A 27,005-nucleotide genomic window follows, 5' to 3' on the forward strand; every position below is an offset into this window, starting at 1 on the left:
AGGGGTTTGCCTGAGAAATGTATGTTATCTTCCTGTATTGTTGCTTCAGTTAAGACAGTGATCCCACTTCTGAGGCGACTTCCATTGAAATCAATGGGTACAAGTCTTTTTTGAAGTCGGAGTGACTGCAGTAGTGTGCATTAAGACGGCTCCATTCACTTACATTGATTTTCTCATGCAGTGCGACTAGGGGCGACTTGAAATCGGATCCAAAGTCGTCCCTGTGTGAATGCGCTCTTACTTTCTGTGATTTTTTCTCTCATGTTTTTGTTTGCTTTAATTAAAATAACTTTCAGAAGGGCAAACTGGTGCAATCCTTATCTTGTACTCATCCATCAATATTATGATGCTCACATGGGGCCAGATCCATAAACGAGATACGACGGCGTATTTACTGATACGCCGTCGTATCTCTGTTTCTAACTATGCGACTGATTCATAGAATCAGTTACGCATAGCTAGCCCTAAGACCCGACAGGTGTAATTGAATTACACTGTCGGATCTTAAGGATGCAATTCTAGGCCAGCCGCTAGGTGGCGAGGCCATTGCGGCCGGCGTAGAATATGCAAATGAAGACTTACGGCGATCCCCGAACGTCCCGAACAGCCCGTCGATCTAAATCTACGTAGTTTCCGTCGGGTTATGCCGCGTAAAACTAGGGCTGAGCCCTAGTTCTCTTAAGCCATGTTAAGTATGGCCGTTGTTCCCGCGTCGAAATTTAAACATCAACGTCATTTGCGTAAGACGTCCGTGAATGGCGCTGGACGCCATTTATGTTAACGTCTAAGCAAATGACGTCGGTGCGACGTCAGTTAGCGCAATGCACGTCGGGTAATTTACCCGACGGAGCATGCGCATTACGTCTGGCGCAGGAGCGCGCCTAATTTAAATGGGACTCGCCCCATTCGATTGGGCCTGCCTTGCGCCGGACGGATTTAAGTTACACCGCTGCAAATTTCCAGGTAAGTGCTTTGTGGATTGGGCACGGCGGTGTAACTTAAATCGGGAAAGTTAAGTTGCGCCCGGTCTACGTGGATCTAGCCCATGGTTCTTATATTCTATTCTTTCTTTATTCTACTTTTTTTTCTTTTATCGCTCACTATGCAAAATAGAAACTTTGGGTTACCTTAATGTTTCACTTAATTATTTATAACTCACAAGTATTGAGTAATGCTTTATCTAAATGTTTGATTTTTACGAAATTTCTCTCTAAATTGTTATATTTAGATAAAAATTTGTAAGGATAGTGTTCCACCACTTTTTATATATCATATAATCTACTTATTGTTTGCATTTAAATAATCCAATATTGTATAACCATGCCCCCACCCATCCACAGTTGGAGCCCATTTGGGGTGGATGGGTGGTCTGGAGGCATGATTTACACATTTTCTAAATCAATTCTTGACCCTCATGTGGGGATCCTCACATTTCTATCTTATCTACATTGGGCCAGATTCACAGAGAGCAGGGCGCACATTACGCCGCCGTAGAGCAAACACTGTACGCTACGCCAAGGCAGCGCAGAGAGGCAAGCATTGCATACAGCAAGCCAGGGTTTCGAAGGCGCACGTTGGCGTAGGTGGAAGTGGGCGTGAACCCATGCAAAAGAGGCGTGACCCCATGCAAATGATGGGCCGAGCGCCAGACAGGTACGTATCACGAACTGCGAATGCGCCGTGACGTGGAAGCAACCCCATGCGCCTGCTCACAACCACGCCGGCAAAACTGCATAAGCTACGCCGGATCACTGCGTACGCCGTGAACATAACGTACGCCCAGCCAGACACACGTCCAACGCACAATACGCCGCCTTGTGTTCCCTGGTGCAGACCTGTGCATTTCTGTTGCCGGGTTGCACCTCCTTTATGGGGAATAACTTTACGCCGGACGTAAAACTTACGCGCATCTCGCGTAGCATGCGCCGGGCACACGCACGTTTGTAAATCGCAGTGTTTCCCTCATTTGCATATTTGAATGGCTAATTAATGGGAGCGGCACCATGCGCCCAGCCTAAATGTGCGCCCACCCTATGGGCGGGGTGTTGCCTGATTTTAGGCGCATGTCTGTTTGTGGGTCTGGCGCACATATACGACAGCGCACATTTGCACTTACGTCGGCGTAACTTGTTATAAGTCGGCGTAAGTGCTTTGTGAATCTGGGCCTACGTCTCTACAAAATTTTTCTTTCTCCCCTCCTGTAAGTCTAGCTAAAGTTATACATTTATAGAAATGATTCTATTGAATACATATGTACCCCATATTACGATATTTATTTTGTATTGTCTTTCCTTATGTAAATTTTAAATAAAAATATTGAACAAGAAATGGGTAAGAGTAGGGCGAGGAGGGTTACCAACACTAAAAGGCTGCTAGACAGGGGGTGCAGGACATAATGCTGCAGCTCTCCCCGCTAGCCTAGTTGCTGTTATCTCTATTGCCTTTCAGAATTAATAGTCCTTTACCCCTGCAAGGTCTATAGGGAATGTTGGATTATACAGAACTAATATCATTCTACGGAGCATTCTAGTTTCAAGATTAACCCTTTTTTGAATCAAAGTGTCTAATTGAGCACATAAATTTGAAAGTGATTACTCTGAAGTAGGAAATTTGGTTAATGGATCCAATATCAAATTTTCTACATCAGTAAACATCTTAATTATTTTAATGATAACACAGCTTGATCTGGAAGTCATCATAATGTATGCTCGCACTCCTTTGTTCTTAATAAGTTGTGACTAATTTCGCACAGAATTAAAAGTGATAATCTATCTGTTTAACATTTAAATCAGCAAAGTGTTAGAAAGGTTTTTTGGTAGCGTTCATGCTGCATGATAAAAAAAAGTTAAGTAGGCTTTATGAATGGAGCCAATGCATTTAATAGCCATATTAAAGAAAATTCTATCACTATGAATGATGATCAAGCTTTGGATTCTGAAGAAACTGAGGCCTTTAAGTTACAAAGCAAAAAGCTAGGCACAATGAACCTTTTTAACCAATCAGTAGTCTTTTTTTTTTTTTAACTGCCCTAATCAAAGATAAAGCGGATCTTCACACATTTCAGAGAATTGCTCCTTTGCATGCCACCCATCCTCTGCTGCACAACTATCAGTTTTCTTTTTTGTTAAATATATAAAAATTTAAGCCGACCTCCCCATCCTCCATCCAATCTAGGCGATTCATGTCAGTGCCCCGGCACCTCCTGTAATATACAGTGGGGGAAAATAATTATTTGATCCCCTGCAGATTTTGTAAGTTTGCCCACTTCCAAAGAAATGAAGGGTCTATAATTGTCATCATAGGTGTATTTTGAATGATAGAGACAGAATATCAACCAATATATATATATATATATATATATATATATATATATATATATATATATATATATATATATATATATATATATATATATATATATACACACACCGTATTTATCGGCGTATACTGCGCACTTTTTTGCCCTGAAAATCAGGGCAAAATCATGGGTGCGCGATATACGCCGATACCCGCGCTGTGTTTGAACCACTGCGCCGACATATACCGAGCGCAGTACACTCAGGTATAGTCGGGCAGGCTCGGCTCCTCTTGCGGTCACTGGAATGGGCTACAAGACCATCAACAAGAAGCTTGGTGAGAAGGAGACAACTGTTGGAGCAATTATTTGCAGATGGAAGAAATACAAAATAACCATCAATCGCCCTCGGGTCTGGAGGTCCATGTAAGATTTTGCCTCATGGGGCAAGGATGATCAATGAGAAAAGTGAGGGACCAGCCCAGAACTACACGAGAGGAGCCTGTGAATGATCTCAAGGCATTTGGGACCACAGTGACCAAACAAACCACTGGTAACACAATACGCCACCATGGATTAAAACCCTGCAGCGCCAATAAAGGTCCCCCTCTTCAAGAAGTCACATGTACAGGCCCAACTAAAGTTTGCAAATGAATAAATGATTCAGAGAAGTATTGGAAGAAAGTGCTGTAGTCAGATGAGACCAAAAGTGAACTCTCTGGCATTAACTTGACTCACAGTGTTTTAAAGAAAAATGCTGACTATGACCATAAGAACACCATCCCTACAGTGAAGCACGGAGGTGGAAACATTATGCTTTTGGCTGTTTCTCTGTTAAAGGTACAGGCTGCATTTAGGAGCCAATGGACGGGGCCATGTATTGTAAAATCTTGGATGAGAACCTTCTTCCCTCAGCCAGAACACCAACGATGGATCGTGGATGGTCTTCCAGCATGACAATGACCTAAAACATAACACCAAGGCAACAAAGAAGTAGCTCAAGAAGAAGCACATCATGGAGTGGCCTAGCTATCTCCAGACCTTAATCCTATAGAAAATGTATAGAGGGAGCTAAAAATGTTTGTTGCCAAACCTTAAGGACTTAGAGAAGATCTGTAAAGAAGAGTAGGCCAAAATGCCTCCTGAGCTGTGTGCAAACCTGGTAACCAACTACAAGAACTGTCTTACCTCTGTGCTTGTAAATTAGGGTTACGCCACAAAGTACCAAGCCATTTTTTTCTTGAGGATCAAATACTAAGGCACTTTATTCTCTAAAATGGGCGGTACTGGGAGGTGAGTAGGGGGTGGAACCAAGAGTCAGTGGTTGGAGGTGGGTAAGAGGTGGAACTAAGGGTCGGCGCTCGGAGGTGGGTAGGGGGCAGAATCAAGGGTCAATGTTTGAAGGTGTGTAGGGGTGGAACCAAAGGTTGGTCCTCGGAGGTGAGAAGGGGGCCAAGACACGAAGTGACTCAGAAGAGGGGAGTTCCTGCACCTAATCTCTGGGGGGGAAAAAACAGCTTTATCAGCTTTGATATTTATTGTCTAGTTGGTTTTGCTATGGCCAAATATCAATTTTCCTTCTGAATTCAGTTAAATGTTTCTTATCTTACAGTACACATAAGGAAAGGAGCATTTTATGAGAGAAGTAATATTTTTATTTCTTTGGACTTAGAGTAGCATGTAGATTAACAACTACCATGGATCTCATGCTGAGATTATGGAAGGCAACTGTAGACATGCAAAATTTTAACAGCTCTCAATCCAACGTGCCCTTTGATTGCTTTCAGTCTATAGTGTGACCAATATAAACTTATTATGCTGCTATATGGAATGTTATTTCTTTTTCAATCCTATGGGGCTATTATAATGAGGACACAAACATCTTTTTGCGGTCACATAGACACGAGGAGATAAAAGACATTAAAGACATGGCTGGCCAGTCCCTCATTAGTCCCAGTGATAACCTGCTGGCACTCTATGTCATTAGGTGATCTCCTGCTGGCAGCGCTTCGCAATACGCCGCATAGTTGCATGATGCAACAGTACCCATGAATATTAAAGAAGAAATTAGCTAGAGGACAAGGAAAGACATTTGAGAAGGCCACAGAGATGAAGTTTACCCTTGTTATGTGTAAGTCAAGATAACAAGATTTTACTCCTGATCAGATAAAGAAAAGTAATTTGTATTTTGTGATAAACCAGTAATGATACATTCTCACAGGCTCAGCTTCAATGCATGATGTGCATTTTTACACTGAACAGCAATTTGCTGTCAGAAGTTGTCTTGTCTAATGTCTCATTCACATAGTTGGTAAAAATGGGCGGTTTGACTGCCTCCTGACCACCCACTGGAAGCCTAACATGGCAGCTAGAGGAGATCGTACACAATTGTGTCAAATTTGACTCAGCTTGTTAAGTTTGACAGGTGCTGTCCTGAAAAAAACTCATAGAAATACCGTTACCGGTAAGTGTAACTAAGGTTTTCTCAAATCGTCTTTCAGTACAGCACCTGGAGATAAGCGAGTACTTATTCTAGGGTGGGACCACCGTCTGAAAGGCCTATCTGCTAAAAGATTGCTCTGCTGCTGAGAGCAAGTTCATCCTATAGTGGCTGCTTTGCAGACTCATCCTCGCGAAGCCCCAGCTTGTTCCGCAGGGCCGAGAACAGAATGAACAGAGGATTAGTGTAACAAGCATCTTCTTACCTCACAACTGTGAAACTTCCTTTCTTTAGGACAGGACAGTAATGGAAAGAACGTTGGGAGAACTATCTCTTGGGATCTGTGCAAAACTGAAGAGACCTTTGAAAAACACTCCGTGTCCTCAGAACTACCCAGTCTGGGGGAAAAAAGGTTCAATAATAGACAAGGCCTGCAGCTCACTGACCCTTCTAGCCAAGGTAACTGCCACTAATAACGCTAGTTTTAAAGACCAATCTTTAATTGTAGCCTCCTCTGGTGGTTCAAAAGGCCTTTTAGTTAGATCTTGTAAAACCACTGACAAATCCCACTTAGGAAAAAAAAAAAAAAAAAAAATTAAAACGGAACTGGCCTGGCTCTGGCCAGTGCCTTAAAAAATCTAACGATCAAAGAGTCCTGAGGTAACTGACTCTCTAAAAATACTGACAAAGCGGCTACCTACCACTTTTAAAAGGTACTGGCCGCCAGATGCATTGCCATTCCATCATAGAGAAACTCAAGGACGAAAATGTTTGAAGTACACCAGGAGTTGAAATATTTCCATGTTTTTAAAATTAAAGGCCCTTGTGATATTTTTTCTGCTAACCATCAACGAACAAATAGGTAGATTCAGGTAGAGTGGTGTAAACTTGTGGCGGCGTAGCTTAGCGTGTTTAGGCTACGCCACCGTAAGTTAGCGAGGCAAGTACTTGATTCTCAAAGTACTTGCCTGCTAAGTTACGGCGTCGTAGCCTAAAGCGGGCGGGCGTAAGGGCGCCTAATTCAAATGTGTCTTAGGGGGCGTGTTTTATGTTAATGGGGCTTGACCTTACGTTTTTGACGTTTTTCCTACACTGCGCATGCGCCGGGCGCCTACATTTCCCAGTGTGCATTGCGGCTAAGTACGCCGCACGGGCCTATTGATTTCGACGTGGACGTAAACGAAGTAAATCCCTTTTCACGGACGACTTACGCAAACAACGTAAAAATTTCGAATTTCGAAGCGGGAACGGCGGCCATACTTTAACATTACAATTCCATCTATTAGATGGAATAACTTTAGGCCGGATAATGCCTTACGGAAACGGCGTAAATGTACTGCGGCGGCCGGGCGTACGTTCGTGAATCGGCGTATCTACTAATTTACATATTCTACGCCGACCGCAATGGAAGCGCCACCTAGCGGCCAGCCTCAATATTGCAACCTAAGATAGGACGGTGCAAGCCGCCCTATCTTAGATATGTTTAAGCGTATCTCTGTTTGAGAATACACTTAAACATAAGTCGGTGTAGATTCTGAGTTAGGTCGGCTTATCTACTGATAAGCCGGCCTAACTCTTTCTGAATCTACCTAAAAATGATTTTTTGGACAAACCCTTTTTCTTCATGATTTGCTCCTCAGCATCCAGGCTGCCAGCCTTAGATGTCCTATGTTGGTATTAAGAAAGGGTTCCTGACTCAGCAGGTCCCCTTGCAGGGATAAAAACCAATGGGGTTCTACTGCTAACTTCCGCGGGGTCGAGATCCATGCCCTCTTGGGCCAATAAAGGGCCTACTAGAATTATGCTTGTGGCCTCTCCCTGTAACTTTTTGAGCACTAGAGGGATCATTTGAACAGGGGGAAAAGCGTAACACAAGCAGAAGGTCCAAGGTTGGGCCAATGTGTCCAGACCCACTGATTGCTCCTGCCTGTTGAGAGAAGTAAACTGGTACTTTTGCATTTGTTTGAGATTAAAAAGGGCGATTTGTGGAACTCCCCATTTGTCTTTTATCATCCGGAAGCTTTCTGCATTCAGGCCCCATTCTGATTCTAGTACTCGTCTTCTACTTAAGAAGTTTGCCACTTAATTTAGGCTGCCCTTTAGATGCCCTGCTGTAAGGGATGCTAAATTGTCCTCTGCCCGTATCAGAATCTGGAGGGTGAAGGGCAGAAGAGCCCTGCTACTTGTGTCTCTCTGCCTTGAGACGAAAGCTACTGCCATGGCATTGTGTGATAATTTTTAATGCGTTGGCCCTTAATTATTTCTTTGGATGACCACAGCTCCAGGAGACTGGCCCTCAGCTCTATGCAGTTGGCGGTTCTCCTGGTTTCCCTGTTTGTCTAGCATCCCTGGGCAATCTGGCTCTCAAGATGTGCGCCCCTCCCCCAGGAGCTTGCGTCCATTGTTAATGTCTTTGCTGGTGGAAAGTTCCAGAACAAGCCCCTGTTTAAGTTTGTTTGACTCCTCCAATCACCATTCTCTAATGACTCCCCGTGAGACCAATTCTGCAGAATTGCCTGCTGGGGATCTCTTGAATGGAGGTGGGCCCCCTAAACAGCTGGGATCGAGGCTGTGAGAAGGCCTAACATAGACAAGGCTGCCCGAACTGCAAGGCTTTTTTAACAGAAACACGTGTGAATAGAACCCTAGTCCTTACTCTTCCTTTTTCTGTAAAAAGTTCCTGCACAAGGGACGTCATTGCTAGAGATTTCTCTGGGATTATTGGGAACTTGAATTACATAAAACCAACTTGGTGGGGTTTGCGAGAACTCCAGCCTGTAGCCCTCCGGATAGGATGTCACTGCTTTGCATTGTGGGAAAAAAGGACTACAGCCTTCCTCCCACAGGTTGGAAAACCATCACTGTTTTTTTGCGGGCTGGCTGGGGAGACAGAACACCCCAGTTTTTCTTTAACCCCTTTGAGACCTCCAGGGTCGCTTGTGTCTTGCCTTTTTTTGAATCCTGGGTTTGGTGAAACTATTTATAACCTGCGTGGTAATTTTAGTTTTCCCTGGAAAGGTCTTATTTTTATCTACCATTCTGTCTAAAACGACGTTAAGATTGGGGCCAAACACCAGATCCCCTTCAAAGGCCACACAGCTGCACTTTTGAGGCCGAATGTCCTGACCAAGTTTTAACCCACAATGCTCTTTGTGCCAAATTCACTAGTGCCAAAGATCTTGTGGACGTCCTCACGGATTCCGCCGAGGCGTCTGCCATATATCCCACAGCCTTTTGTATGACTGGCAGAGTGTCAAACAGATCTTTGCGAGAGATCCCTGCCTCAACATGACATTTTAACTGTTCTAACCACTGATCCAAGCTAGTGGCTACTATAGTTGACGCCATCACAGGTTTGAAATTTAGCTAGCTTTGAGTCCCAGGCCTTTTTTAACAAGGAATCAGCTCTCTTATACATACAGTAGTGTCCTTCAGGATTTTCTGATACCTGTGAGAAGGCTGAATCAAGCTTAGGTCTTTTGTTCTAAACGTGCACACTGTCCTCGTCAAAAGGGAATCTCCCTTCCCATTCTCTTTTTTACAGCCTTTGACAGGACACCCTATGCTTGAACTCATCCATACCCCGATACATTTTATTATGCAGGGATATCTGGGTCTTATCCTCCTTGATGTTCAGAGTGGTATCTATGTATGGTTTTTAATAGGTCGTCCACCTCTTCCAGGGACAGCCTATAACGGGAGGAAGATGCCTCCTTTTCTTCACCCTGCTCTCCATCTGACCCTATGGAGTCACATCCCTCCTCTTCCAACTTGCTAACCTCCCTAGGAGCCAAAGTGGACGGACGAGGGTGAATTACTCCTAGACTGTGCCACCAGACACTTATCCAGATAAGATCGAATTGACTGAAACATGTCTGCCAACTCCTTCCAGAAAGCAGTGAGAAGCTCACTAGGTTAAGCAGAGGAAGCCACTGAGGACATCTCCTCTGACTAGATCTGCTATACAGGACCTACATAAAGACTTGGTCCAAGAGTCCCTAAGGGAGGCCTTACAGGAGGGACATCTCTTTTTGGAGGGAGGGGAAACGTGCTTGGTCTTTTCTTTGGCTTTTGCCTGAAAGACACCACGCCCAAAAAAAAAACGCCAAATAAAATACCTCAGGCCTCCTCCCCAGCAGACCAATCATCAGTAGATGCAGGTCCCAGGAAGGGAGGGACAAAAATTCCACTTCCCCTCCTACCTGGGCCTAGCTGGTGCTTGTGGCTCCTGCTCCCGCCACCGCCGCCGGTTCCTCTGGCTCCATTCTTCAGAGGGCATCAAAAAAAGTCCGGAAGCTTTATGTCAAATTGTTCCCGGTCCTTTCCCAGCTGCGAGGATCGGAATTCCACCAGCCAAGGCAGTGTCCCCGTCCTGTGTCCAGCAGCCGGAAACCACTGTTCACCGTCGGAAGTCCCGCCCCATCCGGAAGTGACATCGCCTACCACCTGGGACAAGTGAAAGCCTGGATGCCAGAGACGCTGCCCCATGCATAGAGCAGCCCCTACTCCCAACTCGCACTCTCCAGTCTATTGGCGCGGGACCCTCCGTCAGCCTCTAACCTTGCCGGGCTCGAAGAGGAGGAAACCATCTTGTGACAACAAAAGTGATCCAAAAAAAAAAGCAACAGTGTAAAAATCGAAAACATAAAATAAATAATAATAATACAAAAAATGTAAGTGCCCCTTGTCCCCCTATGCTAGCGTGCAAAGGCAAATGCATGCTTCAGTCCCACACGCAAACAGTGATCGTCCCACACATGAGGTATTGCCGCAAACATCAGATCATGGGCAGTAATTTTAGTACCAAACCTCTTCTGTACTGTAGATATAAAGTGATATCCTGTAAAGACTTTGAAACGTTGCCTATGGATAGTAAAATTTACAGGGTTTGTCACCGATGCGCGGGCTTGTTCAATCAAGTGTGACATGTTTAGTATCTATTTATCTGGCGTGACATCATCTTTTATATTTTACAACAAAAAGTTAGGTTATCCATTTTTTTTTTTTTTGCATTCAAATTTAAAAAGGTTTAGGTTTTTCCCCCCAAAAAATACTGTGCAAATACTACAGTAGGTGACCGCGATATTGTGTTTCTAGCACAACAGCATCGCTGATTCTCGGCGACATGGTGCCGACATCTCGCACTCGCTGGAATAGACAAAGCACATTCCAGCGAGTGCGTCATAGAAGCAACGGGAGATCCGACTTGGATTCCCGCCAATTCTAGGTGCGGCATTTGGTATGCATTCCTGAGAGGGAGAACTCCACGCCAATTTTTAAATAAAAAACCGACATGGGTTCCACCCCCCAGGAGCATACCAGGCCCTTAGGTCTGGTATGGGTTGTAAGGAGACCCCCCCTACGCCGAAAAACCGACGAAGGGGGTCCCCCTACAATCCATATCAGACCCGTATCCAAAGCACGGTACCCGGCCGGCCAGGAAAGGAGTGGGGATGAGCAAACGGCCCACCGCCGCCTCTGATTTATATAGGCCTTACAGTCCCATCATGCTCCGGTACCTACCCACGTGGTACCTACCCACGTGGTACCTACCCACGTGGGTAGGTACCGGAGCATGATGGGACTGTGAGGCCTATATAAATCAGATGCAAGCCGCGCACCCGTCATTGCAGCGAGAGGAGGCGTGGGGTCAACATCGGAAGAAGGGAGAAGAAGAGAAGTGAAGAAGATGACGTCACAGAAGAGCCGGGCTGGCCGCCTGCTAGTAACTGAGCTAACACACGAAGATAGCGGGCGGCCAGCGCTAAAGCAGAAGGCACCGGACATCGGGAGAAGAACCGGGGTGCGCCGAGTCAACAGCGGAGAGCGGCGAAGATAGAAGAAGACCCCCCAGAGCGGAGAAGACCCCCCCGGAGAGCGGAGAAGACCCCCCAGGAGAGCAGAAGACCCCCCGGAGAGCGAAAGAAGAAGCCCCCCTGGTGAAAGAGCTAAAGAAGTCAGGGGGGCCTCCGGAGCAGACTAATAAATTATTTTAAAACCCTGTGTCGTGTTTTTATTAACTTTAACACTTTGCCTCCAGGTGAATGGGTAGGGGTACGATGTACCCCATATCCATTCACTTAGGGTGGGGGGCCGGTATCTGGGGGCCCCTTATTTGAGGGGGCTCGCAGATTCCGATAAGCCCCCCACCCGCAGACCCCGACAACCAACGGCCAGGGTTGTCGGGAAGAGGCCCTGTCCTTATCAACATGGGGACAGGGTGCTCTGGGGTGGGGGGGCCCCGCAGTGCGCCCCCCTGCCCCAGAGCACCCAACCCCCCCATGTTGAGGGCATGCGGCCTAGTACGGCTCAGGAGGGGGGGGGGCGCTCGCTCGTCCCCACTCCTTTCCTGGCCGGCCGCGTAGCTTGCTTTGGATACGGGTCTGGTATGGATTGTAGGGGGACCCCCTACGTCGGTTTTTCGGCGTAGGGGGGGTCTCCTTACAACCCATACCAGACCTAAGGGCCTGGTATGCTCCTGGGGGGGGAACCCATGTCGGTTTTTTATTTAAAAATTGGCGTGGAGTTCTCCCTCTCAGGAATGCATACCAAATGCCGCACCTAGAATTGGCGGGAATCCAAGTCGGATCTCCCGTCGCTTCTATGACGGCTTTGTCTCCATCGCGGCCAGCTCGGCGCTGGCTCCCGCGATGGGGCTCATAGGTGGTCAATCTCGCCGAGAAAGGGAGCGAGATTGACACAATATCGCGGTCACCCACTGTATGTGATATAAAAAATAGCAAAATTCACCAATTTATTCCCTTGGGCCTCTGCTTTAATAAAATATATCATGTTTGTGGGTTCTAAGTAATTTTCTAGCAAAAAAAAAAAAAAGATTTTCACATGTATGCAAAAAGTGCCAGAAAAAAAGCCTGATCTTCAAGTGACTATACAAGGTTTAAATTTTCTTTTGTCAGCCTGACTTGTGAAAAACAGCAAAAATTAGGTTAAGCAATTGAAAATGTAAAACTATTTTAGATTTAGTGTAAGCAATTTTAAACCTAGTATCCATTTTTTCTTTGTATTATCCCTTTTGTGTTATTAATCTCGATGGACTTTGGCATAACCCGTTGTGCACTGGAACTGTAAAGTTTAAACCCCAGCGGGAGTTAAACATACACTTCTCGACTACACATAAAGAGCATAGAGACGCAGCGAGAAGCTTGCAACGCAGACAATAATCCCTCAATCTCACACGGTAGCTGCCTTCAACACAATAAGAAATGAGAATATAAATAAAACATCAAGGATGCTAGAATCATCAGCCAAAATGTTTGTCTTCAAGCAGCCAGTTGTTATTTGCTGCCAAATTCAAAGCACTGTTGAAAAGATTGTCTGTTGAGGGTACTACCAGTAATTGCTCAAATGATAAAAGCTCAAATTTCTTCACAATTTCTTACAATAAGCAATACTTATCTTGTGTACAGTATTTTCTCATGCTAAAAAGAAATCATTTTCACTTCTGAATGGACACCCGCCGCACCCTGCACAGGTGTAACTGCAGTCAATGAATAATAGGAGGCTAGGGGAGAAACCTACACTATATTGCCAAAAGTATTGGAACGCCTGCCATGACACGCACATGAACTTTAATGGCATCCCAGTCTATAGCTAGATTCAGAGAGAGTTACAGCGGCGTATCAGTAGATACGCAGTCGTAACTCTGAATCTACGCTGTCGTAAATTTAAGCGTATTCTGGAAACCAGATACGCTTAAATTAGGCTAAGATACGAGCGGCGTAAGTCTCCTACACCGTCATATCTTAGGGTGCATAGTTACGCTGGCCGATAGGTGGCGCTTCCGTTGATTGCGGCGTAGAATATGCAAAAGAGCTAGATACGCCGATTCAGAAACGTACGTGCGCCCGGCGCATTTTTTTACGTTGTTTACGTAAGGCTTTTTCCGGCGTAAAGTTAGTCGAACAAAAAGCTGGCCTAGCCAATGTTAAGTATGGACGTCGTTCCCGCGTCAAATTTTGAAATTTTTACGTTGTTTGCGCAAGTCGTCCGTGAATGGGGCTGGACGTAATTTACGTTCACGTCGAAACCAATACGTTCTTGCGGCATACTTTGGAGCAATGCACATTGGGATATGTCCACGGACGGCGCATGCGCCGTTCGTTAAAAACGTCAATCACGTCAGGTCACGAATCATTTACATAAAACAAGCCCCCCTGTTCCTCATTTTAATTAGGAGCGATTAGGCCGGCCCATTTACGCTACACCACCGTAACTTAGGAGGCAAGTGCTTTGTGAATACAGCACTTGCCTCTCTGACTTACGGCGGAGTAGCGTAAATATGATACGCTACGCCGGGTCAAAATAAGGCCGCCCTACCTGAATCCAGCTATTAGTCCGAAGGGTTCAATATTAAGTTGGCCCATCCTTTTCAACTATAACAGTTTTAACTCTTCTGGGAAGGCTGTCCACAAGGTTTAGGAGTGTGTCTATGGGAATGTTTGACCATTCTTCCAGAAGCGCATTTGTGAGGTCAGGCACTAATATAGACGAGAAGGCCCGGCTTGCAGTCTCCACTCTAATTCATCCAAAAGGTGTTCTATTGGGTTGAGGTCAGGACTCTCAAGTTCCTCCACCCCAAACTCATTCATCCATGTCTTTATGGACCTTGCTTTGTTCACTGGTGTGCAGTCATGTTGGCACAGGAAGGGACCATCCCCAAACTGTTCCCACAAAGTTGGGAGCATGAAATTGTCCAAAAGGTATGCTTAACGCCTTTAGAGTTCCATTCACGGGAACAAAGGGGCCAAGCCCAACCCCTAAAAAACAACCCCACACCATAATCCTCCTCCACCAAATGATTTGGACCACACTGGTAAAGGTCTCCAGCAAAGCAAGATCCATAAAGACATGGATGGGCGAGTTTGGGGTGGAGGAACTTGACTGGCCTGCACAGTCTTGACCTCAACCAGACAAAACACCTTTGGGATGAATTAGAGCGGAGACTGCAAGTGAGGCCTTCTTATCCACATCAGTGCCTAATCTCACAAATGCTCTTCTGGAAGAATGGTCAAACATTCCCATAGACACACTCCGAAACCTTGTGGACAGCCTTTCCATAAGAGGTGAAGCTGTTATAGCTGCAAAGGGTGGGCCAACTCACTATTGAACCCTACGGACTAAGACTGGGGTGCCATTGAAGTTCATGTGCCCCAACACTTTTGGTAATATGGTGCATCTTCTCTCCTACCCCCCTTCTTACAGCTCTTCAGCCTCTCCAATCCACCCTCTGTTTCTCCCCCTTTTAATTAAATATTCTATTATTTTATTTTACATTTTTATTCTATCAGAGCTATCAATTTCAGTCCTTTTGCTTCCACTCCTATTGTCCTCCCAAATTGGGAGTACCTTCCTACTATTTCTAGCCAATTGCTCCTCCTCCCTACATCTTGGTGTCACCATCCTAGCCCCCCCCCCCCCTCATAAGAACCATAAGGTTTTGTGTTTTCAATGTATCATCATATTCTGATTTATACTGTGACTTGTACTATGAAAATTGTGTTTGGTAATATGGACCTCCTTTATCAGGAGGCCATGTGCTTTTACCAGTGTGTGGACATCTTCTTAAATAAAACAATATACATACAGTACTGTGCAAACGTCTAATGCTGCGTACACACAATCGTTTTTCGGCATGTAGAAAAAACAAAGTTTTTCTAACTTCATCATTAAAACGACGTTGCCCACACACCATCGTTTTAAAAAAATGCTCTAGCAAAGCACGGTGACGTATAACATGTACAACGGCACTATAAAGGGGAAGTTCCATTCGGATGACGCCACCCTTGGGGCAGCTTTAGCTGATTCCGTGTTAGTAAAAGACGATTTGCGCTTTTCTGTCTGTTACAGCATGATGAATGTTCTTACTCCATTATGAATGGTAGTTTTACCAGAACGAGCGCTCCCATCTTATAACTTGCTTCTGAGCATGCGTGGGTTTTTAACGTCGTTTTAGCCCACACACGATCATTTTTTACAACCTGAAAAACTACATCATTTAAAACGTCCTTAAAAAATGCAGCATGTTCGAGAAAAAAAAATTGGCGTTTTTCAGAAGCCGAAAAATCATGTGAAGCCCACACGATCATTTTAAATGACATTTTTTTTTAAAACAAAGTTTTTTTAATGCCGAAAAATGATCATGTGTACGCGGCATTAGGTAGGTGTAAGGTTAAGTCGCTTAGCCTTGTTTCCAGAAACCAGTTGGACCCAGGTACACTCATCTACTGTTTGGAGAAGTGTGGCCAGATGTGCTCTTTATAGAAGAATTGCAGGCAAACAGCCTTTCCTTCGATGTGTAAACATGGCTAAGCGACTCAACTATGCATGAAAACATAGGGACAGTGGTGCAAAAAAATAAAAAATCTCAGAAGGTGCTTTGGACTGATGAGTCAAAATTTGAAATAATTGGCTGTAGCAGGGGGCAGTTTGTTGGGGAAGGGCTGGAGAGGGTACAATGATGTGACTGCACAGAGCAGTGAAGCATGGTGGAGGTTCCTTGCAAGTTTGGGGATGCTTTTTTGCAAATGGAGTTGGAGATTTGGTCAGGATCAATGGTATGCTCAATGCTGAGAAATCCAGGCAGATATTTATCCATCATGCCATACCATCAGGAAGGCGTGTGATTGGGCCCAAATTTATTTGGCAGCAGGACAATGACCCCAAACATACCTCCAATGTCATTAACCACTTCCGGACCGCCGCATGTACATATACGTCTGCAGAATGGCACGGACAGGCACATCAACGTACCTGTATGTCCCTGCCTAGACGTGGGTCGGGGGTCCGATCGGGACCCCCCCCCCTCGTACATGCGGCGGTTCCCGTGGCTTCAGGAGCGATCCGGAAGGAGGGCGCGGCTATTCGTTTCTAGCCGCCCCGGAGCTGAAGAACGGGGAGAGCCGTATGTAAACACGGCTTCCCCGTGCTTCACTGTGGCGGCTGCATCGATCGAGTGATCCCTTTTATAGGGAGACTCGATCGATGACGTCAGACCTACAGCCACACACCCTACAGTTGTAAACACACACTAGGTGAAACATAACTCCTACAGCGCCCCCTGTGGTTAACTCCCAAACTGCAACTGTCATTTTCACAATAAACAATGCAATTTAAATGCATTTTTTACTGTGAAAATTACAATGGTCCCAAAAATGTGTCAAAATTGTCCGAAGTGTCCGCCATAATGTCGCAGTCATGAAAAAAATCGCTGATTGCCGCCATAAGTAGTAAAAAAAATAAAAAAATAAAACTATCCTCTATTTTGTAAACGCTATAAATTTTGCGCAAACCAATCGATAAACGCTTATTGCAATTTTTCTTACCAAAAATAGGTAGAATACGTATCGGCCTAAACTGAGGGGGAAAAAAATGTTATATATGTTTTTGGGGGATATTTATTATAGCAAAAAGTAAAAAATATAGATTTTTTTTCAAAATTGGCGCTCTATTTTTGTTTATAGCGCAAAAAATAAAAACTGCAGAGGTGATCAAATACCACCAAAAGAAAGCTCTATTTGTGGGGAAAAAAGGACGCCAATTTTGTTTGGGAGCCACGTCGCACGACCGTGCAATTGTCTGTTAAAGCAACGCAGTGCCGAATTGTAAAAACCCCTTGGGTCATTTAGCAGCATATTGGTCCGGTCCTTAAGTGGTTAAGAACTATCTTCAGCGTAAAAAAGGAATCCTGGAAGAGATGGTTTGGCCCCCACAGACCCCTGATCTCAACATCATAGAGTGTGTCTGGGATTACATGAAGAGACAGAAGGATTTGAGGCAGCCAACATCCACAGATCTGAGAGAGACAAAGCTGAAGCGATATAAATATATAGAGATAGACAGACCTGTCTTTGCTCTGGCATTTCTACCGAGTCCTAAATCTATGCCAGTATATGATGTTGTTCATACAAAAAAAAAGTAGTAGACTCAAATTTGCCTAAGAAACATCATTAGGTCCCTTTCACACCTGCAGACTGTATGTCCGCTTTTTCATCCATCCGTTTGCGGATGAAAAAGGGACATACATTGGTCCCTATGAGATCGCAGATGTCAGCGGATAAACATCCACTGACACCCGATCTCACCCGCCTCCGCAATGATCCGATTTTGCAGACGGAAGAAAACCCTATTTTTCCTTCCGTCTGCAGATCGGATTGGATGAACACGGACACACGGTCCGTGTTCATCCGACCCCCCCATAGGGGAGAGCGGAGAAAAGACAGGGCCGTCCCTGCACAGTGTGCGGGGACCGTCCTGTCATCTGCCGGCTCAGCGGGGATCAACGGAGCGATCCCCGCTGAGCAAGCGGAGGTTTACGGGGCGGATCATTACTGATCCTCCCCGTGTGAAAGGGACCTTATAGTGCATCAAAGCTTGGCAGCAAGAAGCTCTATGACTATCTGAATGCATACCAGCCAACAATGTACAGTAAAATAAAGTAATAAAAATGTACTAGTGTAAATATAAATGTAGATGAATATCAATCCCTTGTCTCGCTGCAATTAAGGATAAGCCTATCTGTATGCATACCCAGCTTACATAGCACAATGTGTCACAGCTTACATAGTATAATGTTTACCAGACATTGTAAACAAAGGCAATGAAACGAGGGAGAGTAAAAGGGATAGGGAAACATAATTACAAGACAACAGGCACTTTGTGGTTTATAAACTTTTTATCATAGCACTTCTGACTCAGTTTTCCTCTGTAGGAGATCAGTATACTGTATATTAGAGTATTGATTACCAATCTACCCATTCCTAATCCTGAGAAGAAGAAAACGTTGTGGATGAGACCGGCAAGGAGAAAGAGAGATAGAGAGAGAGCCAGAGAGAGGGGGGAGAGTGGAGGAGGGGAGGGGGAGAGAGAGAAGGGGGTGGAGGGAGAAGGGAAAGGGGAGAGAGGGAGGGGGAGAGAGGGGGAGGGGAGAGGGATAGAGTGCGAGAGACTGCGGGAGAAAGAGAGAGAGAGGGATAGAAGGAGAGGGGAAGAGAGAGAGGGAGGGGGAAGAGAGAAAGGGATAGAGGGAGAGGGGGAAGGAGAGACGAGGGGGAGAGTGAGAGGGGGAGAGAGAGGGATAGAGAGAGGGATAGAGGGAGAGGGGAAGAGAGAGGGATAGAAGGAGAGGGGGAAGGAGAGACGAGGGGAAGAGCGAGAGGGGGGAGAGAGAGAGGGAGGGAGGGATAGAGGGAGAAGAACAGGGAGATAGAGTGGGAGAGATAGATATAGAGGGTGGGAGGGGGAGAGTGGGGGAAGAGAGAGGGAGAGGGATAGAGGGCGCGAGAGATGGCGGGCGAGAAAGAGGGGGATATAGGGATAGCAGGAGAGAGAGAGAGAGGGGGATAGAGGGAGAGGGGAAGAGAGAGAGGGATAGAGGGAGAGGGGGAAGGAGAGACGAGGGGGAGAGAGAGAGGGGGAGAGAGAGAAGGGGGAGAGGGGAAAGAGGCAGGGGGAGAGAGGGAGGGGGGAGAGGGGGAGGGGGAAAGGGATAGAGTGTGAGAGAGATGGCGGGAGAGAGACAGAGAGAGAGGGAGTGAGAGAGCGAGGGATAGAGGGAGAGGGGAAGAGAGAGAGGGATAGAGGGAGAGGGGGGAGGAGAGACGAGGGGGAGAGAGAGAGGGGGAGAGAGAGGGAGGGAGGGATAGAGGGAGAAGAACATGGAGATAGAGATAGAGGGTGGGAGGGGGGAGAGAGGGGGAAGAGAGAGGGAGAGGGATAGAGGGCGAGAGAGATGGCAGGGGAGAGAGGGAGAGGGGGGGATAGAGGGATAGCAGGAGAAAGAGAGCGAGAGAGAGGGTGGATAGAGGGAGAGGGGTAGAGAGAGAGGGATAGAGGGAGAAGGGAAGCAAGAGGTAGAGGGAGAAGAACAGGGAGATAGAGAGTGAGAGATAGAGATAAAAGGGAGAGAGGGGGTGAGGAGAGAGGGTGGAGAGAGAGGTGGAAGAGAGAAGGGGGAGAGGGAGAGGGGATAGAGAGGGGGAGAGAGAGAGGGAGAGGGGAAGAGAGAGAGAGGGATAGAGGGAGAGGGGGAAGGAGAGACTATGGGGGAGCGAGAGGGGGAGGGGGAGAGAGAGAGAGAGAGAGAGAGAAGGATAGAGGGAGAAGGGAGGCAAGAGGTAGAGGGAGAAGAACAGGAAGATAGAGAGGGAGAGGGGGAAGAGAGAGAGGTATAGAGGTAGCGGAATAGAAGGAGATAGAGAGGAAGAGGGAGAAAAAGAGACTAATCACCACCATTAGTATATATATATATATATATATATATATATATATATATATATATATATATATATATATATATATATATATATATATATATATATATACACACATACATATACATACACATACACACACTATAGATTGTAGATACTAACTTTCATGCAAACCAATCAATATTGACTTATTGGGATTTTAGTTAGCAAAAACATAAAGCAGAACAGATTTTGGGCAAAACATTTTTTTGACATTTTATATAGCATAAAGTACATTTATGTTGGTCTTTTTAGGTTTATATTGAAAGGAATAAAAACTCAGTGGTGATCAAATACCACCAAAAGAAAGCTTTATTTGTGTGAAAAAATGATATAAATTTCATTGGTGTACAGTATTGCATAACCGTGTAATTACCATATTTATATATATAGTGTTGTGTAAATTGGCAGCGCTATATAAGCACTTGTAATAAATAGTGTTCAATACAGAGATACTGGCCCTGCATCAGTCTTGGTGACATCAGAGGACCTCCTTCACCTTCTCTGCTTTACAGAGTAAACATTAGACAGCAAGAGGTTGATATCCATTTAAATTCAGGTACTTACACTGCCTGCATCAAACAATAATGTTGTGATGTATTGTGTCTTTTATCTGCCCGAAGTTCAGCTTAAACTAACTAGTTGCAGCTAGAAGGGAGAAGGACACAGAGCAATAAAGAAAGTACAAACGACACGCTATCGAGAAAGGGAAAATGCTTCCAGCTGTATAAAAAACTTGTCTGAAGTGCAATAAGCTGTTATTAAACTGTTATGACAGAGATTGTGAGTGCTGTACCGAGAGGATGTCCTGGATTCACAAATTGTTAGATAATGTTCAAAGAATAAGCTGAACTTAACCTCTAAAAGCTGTGCTTGTTACTTATAAAAACTAATTATTCAAATGCATAATCTATGTTTAATTTTTAGATACAAGAACATTAATTAACAACATTAAAGGGTCACTAAAGGAAAATTTTTTTTTTGCTGAAATGACTGTTTATTGGGTATAGAGACATAAAAGTTAACTGATTCCTTTTAAAAATGATTACAAATTGAATTTAATCTATCATATAATGTGCTTCTAGTTTCACTTTCGGTTTTAAAGGTACATACATGAAGTTCCGGGTGAGAGGTGAGTCGGGAAGACACACAGAACAAAAACAAACACATCCAGGGCAGTGTTTTGTTTTTAAAATGAATCTGATTGGTTCTGGGGAGTTTTAGACACACAGTAATGACAGCTTAGACCCCCGTGAGAAAGCTCCCAGTACGATGATTATAAGGAAACAGGCAACCAGGAAGTGTGGAGATCACAGCAGAATTACAGCTACTTCAAAGCAAAAACGAACAATGAGGACATGAAACCAGGTCTGCAGTAAGGTAAAGGAAGCTATTTAGCTATAAAAAAAAAATTCCTTTAGTGACCCTTTAATAACGTCACCATTTTTTTGGGTAAATACATTTCTAGAGGTGCTATTGACATGAAACTTTCACCACATGTCGGTAGCAATCCGTGCAACCCATACATACAAAGGGGTTTATTTACTAAAGCTATAGAGGGCAAAATGTGTCACAAATCTGCATAGAAACCAATCAGCTTCCAGGTTTTATTGCTCCAATGGAGTTCCAACACAGACTTTGAAATTTCCTATGGTTTTTCTTTTTGATCGGAAAATTTTAAAACATGTTCTATTTTTTTACAAAGTCTGATGGGGCCCACACACAATCGTTTTTTTTTCCGATGAAAAAAGTCCATCGGACTTTTTTCATTGGAAAAAACGATCGTGTGTACACGGTATTAGGAGTGGCAGTAAACCGACTTGTGTCCTACATCCAATCCGATCCGCAAAAAATAAATAAGGAGTATAGTGGGTTGTGTCCATGTCAGCAGACACGGACCTGCCATCCGCCCGCTCTGCCCATTGTGCCCTGCGACCGGTTACCAAGTCGCTTAGGTGGCCCTCAACCTTCAAAAGGTTGGGCACCCCTGCTCTTGCCGGTGGAATGCTGGATCGTGTCTCAGGTCTCCCAGTGGGACGGGAGGCCCGGTAAGAGCAGCGTAAAAGCCGGCAGGCGGGGGGCAGTCCCTTCTCGCTCCTCTGGTTTAACAGCTGAGCGTCTTTTAGCCACATCGATTGTTATCTCTAAAGAGCCGTTTGCCCGCTTTAAGGCCCCTTTCACATTGAGGCGTTTTTCATGCGGTACATAGCGCTGCTATACCGCATGAAAAATCATACCCTGTAGTGTTCAATGTGAAAGCCCGAAGGCTTTCACACTGAAGCGGTGCGCTAGCAGGAGCGCTCCAAAAGTCCTGCTAGCCGCATCTTTACTGCGGTATAGGAGCGGTGTGTTCACCGCTCCTATACCGCGCCTTCCCATTGAAATCAATGGGAAGGCGTTGCGGGCGGTATTAACCCTTTTTCGGCCGCTAGCGGGGGTTAAAACCTCACCGCTAGCGCCCGAATATCGCGGTAAATACGACGGTATAGCGGCGCTAGAAATAGCGCGGCTATACCGTCACCGCGGCTCCACGCCTCAATGTGAAAGAGGTCTTAAAAACAGTACCGGGATGATGCCTGCAGCTGCAGGCAACATCCCGGTATAACCCTCCAAAGCCGAGGCCGAATATGTGCGTACGCTCGGCAGGAAGGAGTCAATTGTTCACAACAAGCAGTGCTTAGATGGCTTATTTTGCACTGGGAAAGCAGCAGGTTGCGTGGACTGAAATGAACTTAGATGTTGGTTCTCCGCTGCTGCTTCGCGATGTGGCTTGATTTCTCCAGGGCACGGCTTTAATCTTTGAAGAATATGTCCTGATTTCAACATAACTTTTCTGGTTAGGAACACAGTTTCTCTGTCCCTGACCTCCGGTCAACTCTCCTTCTCTTGTGTTCCACAAACTTCATCCCGGCTACTTTATTCACACATCTGAAAAGCCTTCCTGAACTTTAGCAGGAACCTCTACGGAGTCTATTTGGGTTATTTATGATGTGTTATTTATAAAGTGCAAATGTCACGCAAGGTCATTTTTTTTTCAATTTTTTTTTTCCAGACTGATTTAAATTTCAGGTTTCCTCCACAAGATACTGTATATATTGAGGAAATAATGATGTTAAATCCACTATTCATAACCAATACATCGGTATGACATGACATTAACCACTTAAAGGATCACTAAATAAATATAACAAACATGTTATACTTACCTTATACTTAATTACCTCCACTGTGTGGCTCGTTTTGCACACAGTGGCCCCGCTCCATGTCTTCTGGGGTCCCTCGGCGGCTGTCTCGGCTTCCCCCGCAAGAGCTTTCCACCTTCATGCGAGCAAGCTCGCATGGTGGAAAGCTCTTGCGGGCGCGCTCCCTGTATCACTCAGCCCCCGGCGCGCCGCCTCATTAGATGTTATTGACAGCAGCGCCAGCCAATGGCTGCACTGCTTTCAATCCATCCAGTGTAGCCAATCAACGGCCAGGCTGAGAACCGAGGAGGATAACGGGGACGAGCACGGGACTTTCGAGGGGTCAGGTAAGTAAAACGGGGGTTCGGGGGGGGGGGGGGGGCGGTACTGTTGGATGTTTTTTCACCTTAATGCATAAGATGCATTAAAGTGAAGAAACATTTACCTTTACAAACCTTTTGGCTGGCCAATGGACCAGAGCACTTTTTGCGATTCGGCACTGCGCCGCTTTAACTGACAATTGCGCGATCATGCCACGTGGCTCCCAAACAAAATTGACGTCTTTTTATTCTCACAAATAGAGCTTTCTTTTGGTGGTTTTTGATCACCTCTGTGGTTTTTATTTTTTGTGCTATAAACAAAAAAAGAGCAACAATTTTGAAAAAAAATAAGCCATTTTTATCCTTTTTGCTATAATAAATATCCCCCCAAAAATATATTAAAACAAAATATTTTTTTCCTCAGTTTAGGCCGATACGTATTCTTCTACATATTTTTGTTAAAAAGATAAAATAAAAATCGCAATAAGCGTGTATTGATTGGTTTGCGCAACAGTTATAGCATCTACAAAATAGGGAATAGTTTTATGGCATTTTATTATTTTTTTTTTTACTAGTAATGGTGGCGATCAGCGATTTTTATTGTGACTGCCCCATTATGGCGGACACCTCAGACACTTGACGCCATTTTGGGACCATTGTTATTGATACAGCGATCAGTGCTATAAAAATGCACTGATTATTGTGTAAATGACACTGGCAGTGAAGGGGGCGCTGAAGGGGTTAAGTGTGTCCAAGGGGGTGCTTCTAACTGTAGGGGTGAATGGGCTGTGTGTGACACGACACTTATCACCACTCCCGTGTACACTGTCCTGTCACTAGGAAGAATGGGGAAATGCTTGTTTACATCAGCATTTCCCTGTTCTTCCTCTCTGTGAAACGATCGGACAGCGTCACGGAGCTCGCGGCTGGAGCGCGCCCACAATTTCGCATCTTAAAAGGGAATATATATATATATATATACGTCGATCTGCCCACAGGAGGCATTGTGTCGACGTATATATGCGTGAGCTGGTCCTTAAAGCGGTATTCCACCTGCGATTTTTTTTTTAAAGTCAGCAGCTACTAACACTGTAGCTGCTGACTTTTAATAAGGACACTTACCTGTCCTAGTCGCCCGTGATGACGGTCCCCCAACGGCGATCGCTCGGTCCTTGCGCCTCCATCCTCACTAAGGGAAACAGGCAGTGAAGTCTTACGGCTTTACTGCCCGTTTCCTACTGCGCAATGCGTGACTCGCACGGCGCTTTGTGAATGGGCAGCTGCCTTCTGGGATACACACAGTTCCCAGAAGGCAGCGCGCCCCATTCACCAGAAGACACCGCGACGGAGGAAGAGGCAGAAGAGCTACTTCCACATAGCAACCGTCCTTTCAGGTGAGTATAAAAAAAAAAACATAAATTTTTAGATTTTTGGTGGAAAAAAAAAAGGGTGGAACTCCACTTTAAAGCGGGGTTCCAACCAAAATTAGCATTTTTTAAATGTATGTCCTTTCATCATGCGTTTTTATAATATAAATCCGATCACTTACTATTTTACAATCCGCCGCAGCTCCGCATAGTTATTCAAAAAAACTATGTCCACACCGTTGTCATTTTGCTTGTAGGCATTGTGAAGCCCACAAGCACTTACTTCCTGGAAGTCTTGGATGGGGAGTGATAATTGGGTAGCGCACTGCATCCTGGGAAATGATGACACACATTTCCCAGGAGCATTAGAGGGAGATGATGTCAGAATCCTAGGTGATTCCAAAGGCAGATTTCGTGGGACCGCATAGCAACAGGCATTTCCAGATGAGTAAAAAAACATTATTTTTTAGGTCTAATGAGCACAATAATGAAAAAAAAAAAAAAATTGGGATGGAAACTCCACTTTAAGCGGTTAAAAGAACTTTCCTACTAGAGAAATATCATTATACTTGCATACCTCTGAGCTGTTGAAAGCAGGTAGCGCTCTCTCCTGACTCGGAAGAATGAGCCAGCACTCCGTTACTGGGTTTTGGTCTCTCGTATTCTCGGTCAGGTAACATGGTCTGCTCGCTCTCCTCGACGTGATCCATATGTGTAGAGAGAGACTGAGGGAATCCAAACATCAGCAGGGACGAGAAGAAGAGTAAGGCACCGCAAAGCAGAAAGCCGGCCCACCAGGCTCCAATCCAGCGCGGGTCTTCTGGAGTGATTTCCAACTTGCCTGGTACAAATCACAAATAAAGGAATAAGGAATGCTTAAAAGTAGTACATACAGTAGCCTTCTATAATTAATTGTCAAGAAATTACATTACAAATGCAAAGAACAGAAAGAAAAAAAAACATCATCATACAGAGAGGGAATATGAGGGCTGTAGCAAAAGTTGGCATAACTTTGTTAACTTACTGCAAGTATTCATACCCCTTGAAATTTTCCAAATTTTGTCATATTACAACCAAAAACTTAATTGTATTTGGACTTTATGTGATAGACCTACACAAATGGCACATACTTGTGAAGTGGAAGGAAAATGATAACTGGTTTTCATTTTTTTTACAAATTAATATCTGAAAACTGTGGCGCACATTTGTATTCAGCCTCCTTTACTCTGATACCCCCAACCAAAATCTAGTGGAACCAATTGCCTTCAGAAGCCACCTAATTAGTATATAGAGTCCATCTGTGTGCAATTTAATCTCAGTATAAATACAGCTGTTCTGTGAAGCCCTAAGAGTTTTTTTTAGAGAACCTAATTGAACAGACAGCATCATGAAGGGTGTCAGGTCACAAGTGGCCAGATGACAAGTGAACCCTGTTGGAGTCAGGGGTGCACCACAAGGTAGTGAACCCTATAGCAGACTGCTGCGGATGGACCACAGAGTGGATATGGAGGAGAGGTTCACTGGGGCACAAACAGGGATCCTACAGGAAGCTTGAGCCCAAGATTCCCCAGGCAGCGGAGTCTAAGATCCAGCTGGTATTCACCAGAGCCTCTAGTGGTGAGGATGGCCTTTGCTGCAACTGGATCCAGGTCGCGGCCCCCGGAGTCCCCTAGGTCACACTCCGTAGGGAGAGAGGTGAAGCAGCCACTTAGGACACAAGAGATAGTGAAGGATAGCCGAGGTCGGGGCAACAAGCAGACGGGGATAACCAAGGGACAGGCCAAGGGTCACAGGCAAACAGGAGTAGTCGAAGACAAGCCAAAATCGGTACACAGAGATAACGTAGCACACGGCAAGCAGGAACACAATGATAACAAACAACGTTGATCAGCAAAGCAGACCTGCAGTGAACAGGTTAATATAGAGTTCCTGGGATGGCGTCATACAGGGAGGAGAGATGATAAAGGCAGCCAGATAAGAGTCTGGCCTCTAATGAACACATGGAGAGCAAGGTAATCTGCAGACATACTACATATCCATGACAAAGGGCAAGAAACAAACCAAACAGGGATAAAGTTGTGGAGAAGTTTAAAGCAGGGATAGGTTATAAAAAATCTGGTCTTAATGGAAGAGT

The 27,005-nt window shown here is 45.1% G+C and overlaps 1 protein-coding gene across 2 annotated transcripts in view; it reads right to left on the reverse strand.

The window, feature by feature from the left end:
* SLCO3A1 (solute carrier organic anion transporter family member 3A1) overlaps nucleotides 1-27,005 on the reverse strand; it is a 508,525-nt gene that overhangs the window by 111,489 nt on the left and 370,031 nt on the right. For both annotated transcript variants that reach the window (XM_040342366.1, XM_040342365.1), the window contains exon 4: nucleotides 25,449-25,712. In XM_040342366.1, coding sequence (XP_040198300.1) covers nucleotides 25,449-25,712 — 264 coding nt within the window. The remainder of the gene's footprint in view (nucleotides 1-25,448; nucleotides 25,713-27,005) is intronic.

This window comes from Rana temporaria, chromosome 3 (genome assembly GCF_905171775.1).
Source record: "Rana temporaria chromosome 3, aRanTem1.1, whole genome shotgun sequence".
Lineage (NCBI taxonomy): Eukaryota > Metazoa > Chordata > Amphibia > Anura > Ranidae > Rana > Rana temporaria.